Source organism: Heterodontus francisci, chromosome 1 (genome assembly GCF_036365525.1).
Source record: "Heterodontus francisci isolate sHetFra1 chromosome 1, sHetFra1.hap1, whole genome shotgun sequence".
Lineage (NCBI taxonomy): Eukaryota > Metazoa > Chordata > Chondrichthyes > Heterodontiformes > Heterodontidae > Heterodontus > Heterodontus francisci.
The window spans coordinates 10,160,136-10,173,982 of record NC_090371.1 but is presented as its reverse complement, the minus strand read 5'-3'; the positions used below and the strand labels follow the sequence as shown (position 1 = coordinate 10,173,982).

The 13,847-nt window shown below is 49.2% G+C and overlaps 1 protein-coding gene across 3 annotated transcripts in view; it reads left to right on the top strand.

Moving 5' to 3' along the window:
- Window positions 1–13,847, top strand: part of shtn2 (shootin 2) — a 91,784-nt gene that overhangs the window by 43,227 nt on the left and 34,710 nt on the right. For all 3 annotated transcript variants that reach the window (XM_068038845.1, XM_068038757.1, XM_068038939.1), the window contains 3 exons: window positions 32–113; window positions 1,281–1,375; window positions 2,920–3,066. In XM_068038845.1, the coding sequence (XP_067894946.1) occupies window positions 32–113; window positions 1,281–1,375; window positions 2,920–3,066 (324 nt within the window). The remainder of the gene's footprint in view (window positions 1–31; window positions 114–1,280; window positions 1,376–2,919; window positions 3,067–13,847) is intronic.

Sequence of the window (13,847 nt, the reverse complement as noted above, 5' to 3'; positions counted from 1 at the left end):
TTTTGATTGGTCACTCAATGACATCTTGTAGGTGCAGATGGAACATGCTGAGAAACTAAATCTGCAGAAAGCCCTGGAGAGGCAGAACAAGAGTTTACAACGATTCAGCACAGGTGAGGATTCACATTGCATTCACTGGAGCCATTTGATCTCTGTTAGGGCCAGTTTGATGTTGGTTATTGTTAAAACAGTGCCCCTTACCCCTACCTCAATTAAAATCACTGTTTGTCTGTCTGTCTCTGTCTGTTGCTCTCTCTCTCTGTCTCTTAATCTCTTTCTCTGACTCAGTGTTTCTCTCCCTTACTCTTTCTATCAATCTGTCTCTTTCTTTTTCTCTCTGTTTTCCTCTTTGTCTCTGTCTCGGTCTCTCGCTCTTTCTGTTTTCCTCTTTGTCGCTCTTTATCCCACTCTGTCTCCCTCTCTGTCTCTCTTTATCCCACTCTGTCTCCCTCTCTGCCTCTATCTGTCTCCCTCACTGTTTCCCTCTCTGTCTCTCTTTTTGTCTGTCTTTCTCTCTGTCTCCCTCTCCATCTCCCTGTCTGTCTCTCTCTCTTTCTGTTTCCCTTTCTGTCTCTCACTATACCTCTTTATCTCCATCTCTGTCTCCCTCTTGTTCTCTCTCTATATATCCCTTTCTCTCTCTCTCTCTCTCTCTCTCTTTGTCTCTCTCGTCTCCCTCTCTGTCTCTTGCTATACCTCTCTATCTCCATCTCTGTCTTTCTCTCCATCCCTTTCTTTCTCTCTCTCTCTCTCTCTCTTTGTCTCTCTCTGTCTCTCGCTATACCTCTCTATCTCCATCTCTGTCTCCCTCTCCATCCCTTTCTTTCTCTCTCTCTCTCTATGTCTCTCTCGTCTCCCTCTCTGTCTCTCTGTCAGTCTCTCCCTCCACCTTGACACTGCAGGATTAATTTGATGAAGGTACACTGTGAGTAGAGAGCTGTGTTTAAAGCGAGTGCAGCTCTGAGATACCAACTCCATCACCTGCTGCTTATTTCTCCAACCAGTGCCTCACTGGCAGTGTGGGATTGAAACATTTAGCCCGATCCTTCGTGTATTTCCCCCTCGCTGACTCCTGAGGCCTCTCTGCCCAACAGCAACGTCAATTGCAAAATTCTTTCCGATAATCATAGACTCCCAGAAGGAGCCCATTCAGCTCACTGTGCCTGTGCCAACACAGGGGTAGAGCTATTCAATGAATCCCACTCCCTCCTGCTCTTTTCCTATAGAGACCTGCCAGCATTAACGAGGCTAATGTTTCCTCCTTTCCCTTCTCACCTCAGTTTCCTCACTGGTGACCCATGAATACGAGGAGCTCAGGCAACATCTGGAGCTGGAGCAGGATCTCCGTCAGCTGGCTGAGAGCTATGCACATCAGGTACTGCAACCATGAGGGCGAGGGGCTGGGCTCAAACCATCCAAAAGAGAAGTTCCTCCCCCACGCAAGCGCAGCATGTAGGGTTCTGTAAGTGACATCTGTACACATCTGTACCAGATGTTCTAGCTGTGTGGCACAGCTAAGGAGGTAAGGAGCTTATAGGAAAAGTTACTACATTGATTATGGCAGCACAATTGAATTACATTAGTAATCCAGGGAACGTGAGTTCAAATCCCACCGTGGCCTTGAGAATTTGTATTCAGTTTCTGGAAGTATAAAGGAAATCAGTGTCTATGAATCTGCTGGATTGTCGCCAAGTGAGAGGAAGGAGGGTGAGGTGGCAATCAGGAGGGGAAAGTGAGAAGTGGACATCAATGAGCCAGTGCTTTTAATGTGGATCCAGGAGGAACTGACCTTGCCAGTGATGGCCTGCTCCGGTCCCTGGTTGGGCCACATTTAGACCTGGTTTTCCTGAACTGTGTCCAAGTCAAAACAATATTGCAGAGGGGCACTCAAACAGGCATTCAGCATTATGTGAATGAGGGAACTAAAGCCTGCTTTAGGCCCCACTCTGCTCAACTGGATATCGCTGGAGCTGAGCTTATTCCATTCCCATCACTCATTGCAGTCTAAGCAGGAGTCTCCCCCTGACTTCACAGCAGTCTCAGTCAGGGTCCCTCCACCCCATCCCTGCTCCCCCTTCCAGGACGGACTTGGGAGTTACTGCTGGAGAGGCCAGAAGCCCAATATTCATTCAGCTCAAATTAATATTAGTTTGAAGCCCAATTCTGGATTTCCCAGGTCGGGTGAGTCATCCATGCGTGACGCCCAATTCAGGCAGAGAAGGGGCAATGTGCTAAAGGTAAAATCACAGCATGATGACCAACCCAATACCAATTCCCTTTGTGCAATTAAATTCCTCCTTTTCAATTTGGTCTTAAACCTGAGTAGATTTCCTGGAGCCTTGTGTGAGTGCAGAATGTTCACTTCCTTCTCTGGGGAAATGGGAAAAGCAGATAACTCAGGTCCTCCTACCTCACTGTCTTTCACTGGGATTCCAGCACAGAAACAGGCCATTTGGCCCAATAGCTCTGTGTTGGTGTTTATGCTCCACATGAGCCTCCTCTCATCCCACTGCTTCTCATCCCATCAATATAACTCTCTATTCCCTACTTGCTCTTGTATGTATCTAGCTTCCTCTTGTATGCATTCCACTATTCACATCAATCACTCCCAGTGAGTTCCACTTCCAGAAGGATGAAGAGGCCAAGTGTACTGTTCGTCTCGTCATCCTATTGGGGGAAAGGCTTTGGCTGTGACAGCAGTGAGAGACCCTGAGTACCCTGGTTAACACAGAATGTTGTGCAATTTCATATGTGAGGTGGGGGAGGGGAGGCAAATCTCTGAGTCAGGGTGAGAGAGTAGGAAAGCCGTGTTGGTCTCCAGAACCTTCTTATTTAGTGAAGGGAGTGCCTCTTTAAAGAAACATTCCTTCCCCTTTAATTACGCCTCGATATCTCTCTCTCTCTGCTTCTTGAACACAGATGCGGGTGAAAAAGCAAGAGGCAAACCGGCAAAGTATGATCCTATTGGAGAACGCAGCTCCCAGCACACAACTCCTTAAAGCCATGGAGGAGGTGGCCAATGCTACAAAGATCCTGGAGGAGGAAAGGATCAGACACCAACAACAGGTATATCAAATAACACCTAGGGCAAAGGGAAGGATGGGGAGTGTCTCCCCACACAACACAATGAGGTCCAGAATTAGGAACTCCAGCCTGAGCCCATCAGACCCACTCCAGCCCCAGCCCATCAGACTCGCTCCATCCGCAGCCCATCAGACCCACTGCCCTTCCTTCATCAATCATCTTTGTCACTTCCTCAAAAAACTCAATCAAATTAGTGAGACATGACCTCCCCTTCACAAAACCATGCTGTCTCTCACTAATACGTCCATTTGTTTCCAAATGGGAGCAAATCCTGTCCCGAAGAATCCTCTCTAATAATTTCCCTACCACTGACGTAAAACTCACCAGCCTATAATTTCCTGGATTATCCTTGCCACCCTTCTTAAACAAAGGAACAACATTGGCTATTCTCCAGTCCTCTGGGACCTCACCTGTAGCCAATGAGGATGCAAAGATTTCTGTCAAGGTCCCAGCAATTTCTTCCCATGCCTCCCTCAGTATTCTGGGGTAGATCCCATCAGACCCTGGGGACTTATCTCCCTTAATGCTTTGCAAGACACCCAACACCTCCTCCTTTTTGATAATGAGATGACTGAGACTATCTGCACTCCCTTCCCTAGACTCATCATCCACCATGTCCTTTTCTTTGGTGAATACTGATGCAAAGTACTCATTTAGTACCTCGCCCATTTCCTCTGGCTCCACACATAGATTCCCTTCTCTGTCCTTGAGTGGGCCAACCCTTTCCCTGGCTACCCTCTTGCTCTTTATATACGTATAAAAAGCCTTGGGATTTTCCTTAATCCTGTTTGCCAAAGACTTCTCATAACCCCTTTTAACCCTCCTGACTCCTTGCTTAAGTTCCTTCTTTATATTCCTCAAGGGATTCGTCTGTTCCTAGCCTTCCAGCCCTTACGAATGCTTCCTTTTCCTTTTTGATGAGGCTCACAATTTCCCGCGTTATCCAAGGTTCCCGAAACTTGCCAAACTTATCCTTACAAATTCTGCCCCATCCAGGCCCCTGGCACGAAGTGAGTCCCAGTCAATATAGGGGAAGTTAAAATCACCCACCACTACAAACCTGTTACCTTTACATCTTTCCAAAATCTGTCTACATATCTGCTCCTCCACCTCCCGCTGGCTGTTGGGAGGCCTGTAGAAAACCCCCAACATCGTGACTGCACCCTTCCTATTCCTGAGCTCCACCCATATTGCCTCGCTGCATGACCCCTCTGAGGTGTCCTCCCGCAGTACAGCTGTGATATTCTCCTTAACCAGTAATGCAACTCCTCCACCCCTTTTACATCCCCCTCTATCCGCCTGAAGCTTCTAAATCCTGGAACATTTAGCTGCCGATCCTGTCCTTCCCTCAACCAAGTCTCTGTAATAGCAACAACATCATATTTCCAAGTACTAATCCAAGCTCTAAGTTCACCTGCCTTACCTGTTATACTTCTCGCATTGAAACAAATGCACTTCAGACCACCAGTCCCGCTGTGCTCAGCAATATCTCCCTGCCTGCTCTTCCTCTTAGTCTTACTGGCCTTATTTACTAGTTCCCCTTCATTTATTTCACTTGCTGTTCTACTGCTCTGGTTCCCACCCCCCTGCCACACTAGTTTAAACCCTCCCGAGTGACGCTAGCAAACCTCGCAGCCAGGATATTTGTGCCCCTCCAGTTTAGATGCAACTCGTCCTTCTTGTACAGGTCCCATCGGTCCCTGAAGAGATCCCAATGGTCCAGATATCTGAAACCCTCCCTTCTACACCAGCTGTTTAGCCACGTGTTTAGCTGCACTATCTTCCTATTTCTAGCCTCACTGGCACGTGGCACAGGGAGTAATCCCGAGATTACAACCCGAGAGATCCTGTTTTTTAACTTTCTACCTAACTCCCTAAACTCCCCCTGCAGGACCTCATCACTCTTCCTGCCTATGTCGTTGGTACCGATATGTACCACAACCTCTGGCTGTTCACCCTCCCCCTTCAGAATGCCCCCTGCCCATTCAGATACATCCTTGACCCTGGCACCAGGGAGGCAACATACCATCCTGGAGTCTCTTTCACATCTACAGAATCTGTGCCCCTGACTATAGAGTCCCCGATAACTATTGCTCTTCTGCGCTTTGTCCCTCCCTGCTGAACAACAGTGCCAGCCGTGGTGCCACTGCTCTGGCTGCTGCTGTTTTCCCCTGATAGTCCATCCCCCCAACAGTATCCAAAACGGTATACTTGTTAGAGAGGGGGATAGCCACAGGGGATTCCTGCACTGACTGCCTGCCCCTTCTAGCGGTCATCCATCTATCTGCCTGCACTTTGGGTGTAACCACTTCTCTAAAACTCCTGTCTATGATGCTGTCTGCCACCTGCATGCTCCTTAGTGCATCCAGTTGCCGCTCCAACCGATCCATGCGGTCTGTGAGGAGCTACAACTGGGTACACTTCCTGCAGATGTAGTCGTCTGGAACCCTGGAAGTGTCACGGACTTCCCACATCTCACAGGCGAAGCACTTCACCCCTCTAACTGACATTTCTATCACTGATTAGTTAATTAATATAAAATAAATACTTATTAAATCCTTACTAAATTGCAGCTTTTTCTGAAGCAGCGTTAGTGCGAGTGAGGTGTCAGCTGGGAAGGTGAGCTTCAGTTTAAAATAACCTACCTTTTGTTTCGGCGGACAAGGGGACTGCTGGGTAAGTAAACCTATATATTTGGGCAGTGGCTAAACCCGAAACACTACACGTGTTGTGTCTCCCACCCATCCTCCTCCTCCAACCAAAAAAAAAAGGACTCTTGTGTGAAGGGAAAGGTTTTCATTTTTTTAAATCTCTGTTGTCAATTTAGTGCAGAGGGGATGGAAGCTAGGGCAGTTGCATGCTCCTCTTGCAGGATGTGGGAGGTGAGGTTCACTACTTGTGTCCCTGCTGACTTCACCTGTGAGAAGTGCACCCAACTCCAGCTCCTCGCAGACTGCGTTAGGGAACTGGAGCTGGAACTGGATGAACTTCGGATCATTCAGGATGCTGAGGGGGTGATAGAGAGCAGTTATAGGGAAGTAGTGACACCTAAGTTACAGGATAAAGGGAGCTGGGTGACCGTCAGGGGAGGGAAAGGGAATAGGCGCACAGTACAGGGATTCCCTGTGGCCGTTCCCCCTCAATAATAAGTATACCGTTTTGGATATGGTTGAGGGGGATGACCTACCAGGGGAAAGCCACAGTGGCCAGGTCTCTGGCACTGAGCCTGGCTCAGTGGCTCAGAAGGGAAGGGGGGAGAATAGGAGAGCGATAGTGATAGGAGATTCAATGGTTAGAGGAACAGACAGGAGATTCTGTGGTCGCGAACGAGACTCCCGGATGGTATGTTGCCTCCCGGGTGCCAGGGTCAGGGATGTCTCAGATTGAGTCGATAGGATTCTTAAGGGGGAGGGGGAGCAGCCAGAGGTCATGGTACATATCGGTACCAATGACATAGCTAGGAAAAGGGATGAGGACCTGAAAAGCAAATATAGATTAGTTAGTTTGGAAGCTGAAAGGCAGGACGAGCAGAGTAGTAATCTCAGGATTGTTACCGGTGACACGTGCAAGTGAGGCTAGAAACAGGGAGCGAGTGCAGCTGAACACGTGGCTACAGAACTGGTGCAGGAGGGAGGGATTCAGATATGTAGATCATTGGGATAGCGATAACCCTGTGAATTATAGACCAGTCAGTCTTACGTCGGTAGTGGGCAAATTATTGGAGAGGAATCTGAGAGACAGGATTTATTATTATTTGGAAAAGCATGGTTTGATTAGAGACAGTCAGCATCGCTTTGTGAGGGGCAGCTCATGCCTCACACGCCTTATTGAATTCTTTGAAGATGTGACAAAACATATCGATGCAGGAAGAGCAGTGGATGTGGTGTATATGGATTTTAGCAAGGCGTTTGATAAGGTTCCCCATGGTAGACTCATTCAGAAAGTAAGGAGGCATGGGATTCAGGGAAAGTTGGCTGTCTGGATACAAAATTGGCTGGCCCATAGAAGTCAGAGGGTGGTAGTAGATGGAAAGTATTCAGCCTGGAGCTCGGTGACCAGTGGTGTTCCGCAGGGATCTGTTCTGGGACCTCTGCTCTTTGTGATTTTTATAAATGACTTGGATGAGGAAGTGGAAGGCTGGGTTAGCAAGTTTGCCAATGACACAAAGGTTGCTGGAGTTGTGGATAGTGTGGAAGGCTGTTGTAGGTTGCAACGGGACATTGACAGGATGCAGAGCTGGGCTGAGAAGTGGCAGATGGAGTTCAACCTGGAAAAGTGTGAAGTGATTCATTTTGGAACGTCGAATTTGAATGCAGAATACAGGCTTAAAGACAGGATTCTTGGCAGTGTGGAGGAACAGAGGGATCTTGGGGTCCATGTCCATAGATCGCTCAAAGTTGCCGCCCAAGTTGATAGGGTTGTTAAGAAGGTGTATGGTGTGTTGGCTTTCATTAACAGGGGGATTGAGTTTAAGAGCCGCGAGGTTATGCTGCAGCTCTATAAGGCCCTGGTTCGACCACACTTGGAATATTGTGTTCAGTTCTGGTCGCCTCATTGTAGGAAGAATGTGGAAGCTTTAGAGAGGGTGCAAAGGAGATTTACCAGGATGCTGCCTGGACTGGAGGGCATGTCCTACGAAGAAAGATTGAGGGATCTAGGGCTTTTCTCATTGAAGTGAAGAAGGATGAGAGGTGACTTGATAGAGGGGTACAAGGTGATGAGAGGCATAGGTAGAATGGACAGTCAGAGACTTTTTCCCAGGGTGGAAAGGGCTATCACCAGGGGGCATAATTTTAGGGTGATTGGAGGAAGGTTTTGGGGAGATGTCAGAGGTAGGTTCTTTACACAGAGAGTGGTGGGTGCGTGGAATGCACTGCCAGCGGTGGTAGTAGAAGCAGATACATTAGGGGCATTTAAGCGACTCTTGGATAGGTACATGGATGATAGTAGAATGAAGGGTAGGTAGTTAGTTTGATCTCAGAGTAGGTTAAAGGTTCGGCATAACATCGTGGGCCAAAGGGCCTGAACTGTGCAGTACTGTTCTATGTTCTATGTTCTATGCCCTCTAATTTTAGTAACCCCTACCATGGGAAACAGACTCTGGCTACCTACCCTATCTCTGCCCCTCATAATTTTATATACCTCTATCATGGCCCCTCGCAGCCTCCTTCGCTCCAGGGAAAAAAGACCCAGCCGATCCAATCTCTCTCAGTGAGTGGTTAGGATCTGGAATGCACTGTCTGAGAGTGTGGTGGAGGCAGGTTAAGTGAGTCTTTAGGATCTGGAATGCACTGCCTGAGAGTGTGGTGGAGGCAGGTTCAGTGAGTGTTTAGGATCTGGAATGCACCGTCTGAGAGTGTGGTGGAGGCAGGTTAAGTGAGTGTTTAGGATCTGGAATGCACTGCCTGAGAGTGTGGTGGAGGCAGGTTCAGTGAGTGTTTAGGATCTGGAATGCACCGTCTGAGAGTGTGGTGGAGGCAGGTTCAGTGAGTGTTTAGGATCTGGAATGCACTGTCCAAGAGTGCAGAGAGGCAGGTTCAGTGAGTGTTTCGGATCTGGAATGCACTGTCTGAGAGTGCGGTGGAGGCAGGTTCAGTGAGTGTTTAGGATCTGGAATGCACTGTCTGAGAGTGCAGAGAGGCAGGTTCAGTGAGTGTTTAGGATCTGGAATGCACTGTCTGAGAGTGCGGTGGAGGCAGGTTCAGTGAGTGTTTAGGATCTGGAATGCACTGTCTGAGAGTGCGGTGGAGGCAGGTTCAGTGAGTGTTTAGGATCTGGAATGCACTGTCTGAGAGTGCAGAGAGGCAGGTTCAGTGAGTGTTTAGGATCTGGAAAGCACTGTTTGAGAGTATGGTGGAGGTAGGTTCAGTGAGTGTTTAGGATCTAGAATGCACTGTTTGAGAGTATGGTGGAGGTAGGTTCAGTGAGTGTTTAGGATCTAGAATGCACTGTTTGAGAGTGTGGTGGAGGCAGGTTCAGTGAGTGTTTAGGATCTGGAATGCACTGTCTGAGAGTGTGGTGGAGGCAGGTTCAGTGAGTGTTTAGGATCTGGAATGCACTGTTTGAGAGTGTGGTGGAGGCAGGTTCAGTGAGTGTTTAGGATCTGGAATGCACTGTCAGAGAGTGTGGTGGAGGCAGGTTCAGTGAGTGTTTAGGATCTGGAATACACTGTGTGAGTGTGCGGTGGAGGCAGGTTCAGTGAGTGTTTAGGATCTGGAATGCACTGTCTGAGAGTGTGGTGGAGGCAGGTTCAGTGAGTGTTTAGGATCTGGAATGCACTGTCTGAGAGTGAGGTGGAGGCAGGTTCAGTGAGTGTTTAGGATCTGGAATGCACTGTCTGAGAGTGTGGTGGAGGCAGGTTCAGTGAGTGTTTAGGATCTGGAATGCACTGTCTGAGAGTGTGGTGGAGGCAGGATCAGTGAGTGTTTAGGATCTGGAATGCACTGTCTGAGAGTGTGGTGGAGGCAGGTTCAGTGAGTGTTTAGGATCTGGAATGCACTGTCTGAGAGTTGGTGGAGGCAGGTTCAGTGTGTGTTTAGGATCTGGAATGCACTGTCTGAGAGTGTGGTGGAGGCAGGTTCAGTGTGTGTTTAGGATCTGGAATGCACTGTCTGAGAGTGTGGTGGAGCCAGGTTCAGTGTGTGTTTAGGATCTGGAATGCACTGCCTGAGAGTGTGGTGGAGGCAGGTTCAGTGAGTGTTTAGGATCTGGAATGCACTGTCTGAGAGTGTGGTGGAGGCAGGTTCGGTGAGTGTTTAGGATCTGGAATGCACTGTCTGAGAGTGCGGTGGAGGCAGGTTCAGTGAGTGTTTAGGATCTGGAATGCACTGTCTGAGAGTGTGATGGAGGCAGGTTCAGTGAGTGTTTAATATCTGGAATGCACTGTCTGAGAGTGTGGTGGTGGCAGGTTCAGTGAGTGTTTAGGATCTGGAATGCACTGCCAGAGAGTGTGGTGGAGGCAGGTTCAGTGAGTGTTTAATATCTGGAATGCACTGTCTGCGAGTGTAGTGGAGGCAGGTTCAGTGAGTGTTTAGGATCTGGAATGCACTGTCTGAGAGTGCGGTGGAGGCAAGATCAGTGAGTGTTTAGGATCTGGAATGCACTGTCTGAGAGTGTGGTGGAGGCAGGTTCAGTGTGTGTTTAGGATCTGGAATGCACTGTCTGAGAGTGAGGTGGAGGCAGGTTCAGTGTGTGAATAGGATCTGGAATGCACTGTCTGAGAGTGTGGTGTAGCCAGGTTCAGTGTGTGTTTAGGATCTGGAATGCACTGCCTGAGAGTGTGGTGGAGGCAGGTTCAGTGAGTGTTTAGGATCTGGAATACACTGTCTGAGAGTGCGGTGGAGGCAGGTTCAGTGAGTGTTTAGGATCTGGAATGCACTGTCTGAGAGTGTGGTGGAGGCAGGTTCAGTGAGTGTTTAGGATCTGGAATGCACTGTCTGAGTGTGCGGTGGAGGCAGGTTCAGTGAGTTTTTCGGATCTGGAATGCACTGTCTGAGAGTGTGGTGGAGGCAGGTTGAGTGAGTGTTTAGGATCTGGAATGCACTGTCTGAGACTGCGGTGGAGGCAGGTTCAGTGAGTGTTTAGGATCTGAATGCACTCTCTGAGACTGCGGTGGAGGCAGGTTCAGTGAGTGTTTAGGATCTGAATGCACTCTCTGAGAGTGCTGTGGAGGCAGGTTCAGTGTGTGTTTAGGATCTGGAATGCACTGTCTGAGAGTGAGGTGGAGGCAGGTTCAGTGAGTGTTTAGGATCTGGAATGCACTGTCTGAGAGTGCGGTGGAGGCAGATTCAGTGAGTGTTTAGGATCTGGAATGCACTGTCTGAGAGTGTGGTGGAGGCAGGATCAGTGAGTGTTTATGATCTGGAATGCACTGTCTGAGAGTGCGGTGGAGGCAGGTTCAGTGAGTGTTTAGGATCTGGAATGCACTGTCTGAGAGTGTGGTGGAGGCAGGTTCAGTGTGTGTTTAGGATCTGGAATGCACTGTCTGAGAGTGAGGTGGAGGCAGGTTTCATTGAGTGTTTAGGATCTGGAATGCACTGTCTGAGAGTGCGGTGGAGGCAGGTTCAGTGTGTGTTTCGGATCTGGAATGCACTGTCTGAGAGTGAGGTGGAGGCAGGTTTCAGTGAGTGTTTAGGATCTGGAATGCACTGTCTGAGAGTGTGGTGGAGGCAGGTTCAGTGTGTGTTTAGGATCTGGAATGCACTGTTTGAGAGTGTGGTGGAGGTAGGTTCAGCGAGTGTTTAGGATCTGGAATGCACTGTCTGAGAGTGTGGTGGAGGCAGGTTCAGTGAGTGTTTAGGATCTGGAATGCACTGTTTGAGAGTGTGGTGGAGGTAGGTTCAGCGAGTGTTTAGGATCTGGAATGCACTGTCTGAGAGTGTGGTGGAGGCAGGTTCAGTGAGTGTTTAGGATCTGCAATGCACTGTCTGAGAGTGCGGTGGAGGCAGGTTCAGTGAGTGTTTAGGATCTGGAATGCACTGTCTGAGAGTGTGTTGGAGGCAGGTTCAGTGAGTGATTAGGATCTGGAATGCACTGTCTGAGAGTGAGGTGGAGGCAGGTTCAGCGAGTGTTTAGGATCTGGAATGCACTGTCTGAGAGTGTGGTGGAGGCAGGTTCAGTGAGTGTTTAGGATCTGGAATGCACTGTCTGAGGCTTGGTGGAGGCAGGTTCAGTGTGTGTTTCGGATCTGGAATGCACTGTCTGAGAGTGTGGTGGAGGCAGGTTCAGTGTGTGTTTAGGATCTGGAATGCACTGTCTGAGAGTGCGGTGGAGGCAGGTTCAGCGAGTGTTTCGGATCTGGAATGCACTGTCTGAGAGTGTGGTGGAGGCAGGTTGAGTGAGTGTTTAGGATCTGGAATGCACTGTCTGAGACTGCGGTGGAGGCAGGTTCAGTGAGTGTTTAGGATCTGAATGCACTCTCTGAGACTGCGGTGGAGGCAGGTTCAGTGAGTGTTTAGGATCTGAATGCACTCTCTGAGAGTGCTGTGGAGGCAGGTTCAGTGTGTGTTTAGGATCTGGAATGCACTGTCTGAGAGTGAGGTGGAGGCAGGTTCAGTGAGTGTTTAGGATCTGGAATGCACTGTCTGAGAGTGCGGTGGAGGCAGATTCAGTGAGTGTTTAGGATCTGGAATGCACTGTCTGAGAGTGTGGTGGAGGCAGGATCAGTGAGTGTTTATGATCTGGAATGCACTGTCTGAGAGTGCGGTGGAGGCAGGTTCAGTGAGTGTTTAGGATCTGGAATGCACTGTCTGAGAGTGTGGTGGAGGCAGGTTCAGTGTGTGTTTAGGATCTGGAATGCACTGTCTGAGAGTGAGGTGGAGGCAGGTTTCATTGAGTGTTTAGGATCTGGAATGCACTGTCTGAGAGTGCGGTGGAGGCAGGTTCAGTGTGTGTTTAGGATCTGGAATGCACTGTCTGAGAGTGAGGTGGAGGCAGGTTTCAGTGAGTGTTTAGGATCTGGAATGCACTGTCTGAGAGTGTGGTGGAGGCAGGTTCAGTGTGTGTTTAGGATCTGGAATGCACTGTTTGAGAGTGTGGTGGAGGTAGGTTCAGCGAGTGTTTAGGATCTGGAATGCACTGTCTGAGAGTGTGGTGGAGGCAGGTTCAGTGTGTGTTTAGGATCTGGAATGCACTATCTGAGAGTGTGGTGGAGGTAGGTTCAGCGAGTGTTTAGGATCTGGAATGCACTGTCTGAGAGTGTGGTGGAGGCAGGTTCAGTGAGTGTTTAGGATCTGCAATGCACTGTCTGAGAGTGCGGTGGAGGCAGGTTCAGTGAGTGTTTAGGATCTGGAATGCACTGTCTGAGAGTGTGTTGGAGGCAGGTTCAGTGAGTGATTAGGATCTGGAATGCACTGTCTGAGAGTGAGGTGGAGGCAGGTTCAGCGAGTGTTTAGGATCTGGAATGCACTGTCTGAGAGTGTGGTGGAGGCAGGTTCAGTGAGTGTTTAGGATCTGGAATGCACTGTCTGAGGCTTGGTGGAGGTAGGTTCAGTGAGTGTTTCGGATCTGGAATGCACTGTCTGAGAGTGTGGTGGAGGCAGGTTCAGTGTGTGTTTAGGATCTGGAATGCACTGTCTGAGAGTGTAGTGGAGGCAGGTTCAGCGAGTGTTTCGGATCTGGAATGCATTGACTGAGAGAATGGTGGAGGCAGGTTCAGTGAGTGTTTAGGATCTGGAATGCATTGACTGAGAGAATGGTGGAGGCAGGTTCAGTGAGTGTATAGGATCTGGAATGCACTGTCTGAGAGTGAGGTGGAGGCAGGTTCAGTAAGTGTTTAGGATCTGGAATGCACTGTCTGAGAGTGTGGTGGAGGCAGGTTCAGTGAGTGTTTCGGATCTGGAATGCATTGCCTGAGAGTGTAGTGGAGGCAGGTTCAGCGAGTGTTTCGGATCTGGAATGCATTGACTGAGAGAATGGTGGAAGCAGGTTCAGTGAGTGTTTAGGATCTGGAATGCATTGCCTGAGAGTGTAGTGGAGGCAGGTTCAGCGAGTGTTTAGGATCTGGAATGCACTGTCTGAGAGTGTGGTGGAGGCAGGTTCAGTGTGTGTTTAGGATCTGGAATGCACTGTCTGAGAGAGTGGTGGAGGCAGGATCAGTGAGTGTTTAGGATCTGGAATGCACCGTCTGAGAGTGCGGTGGAGGCAGGTTCAGTGAGTGTTTAGGATCTGGAATGCTCTGTCTGAGAGTGTGGTGGAGGCAGGTTCAGTGAGTGTTTAGGATCTGAATGCACTGTCTGAGAGTGTGGTGGAGGCAGGTTCAGTGT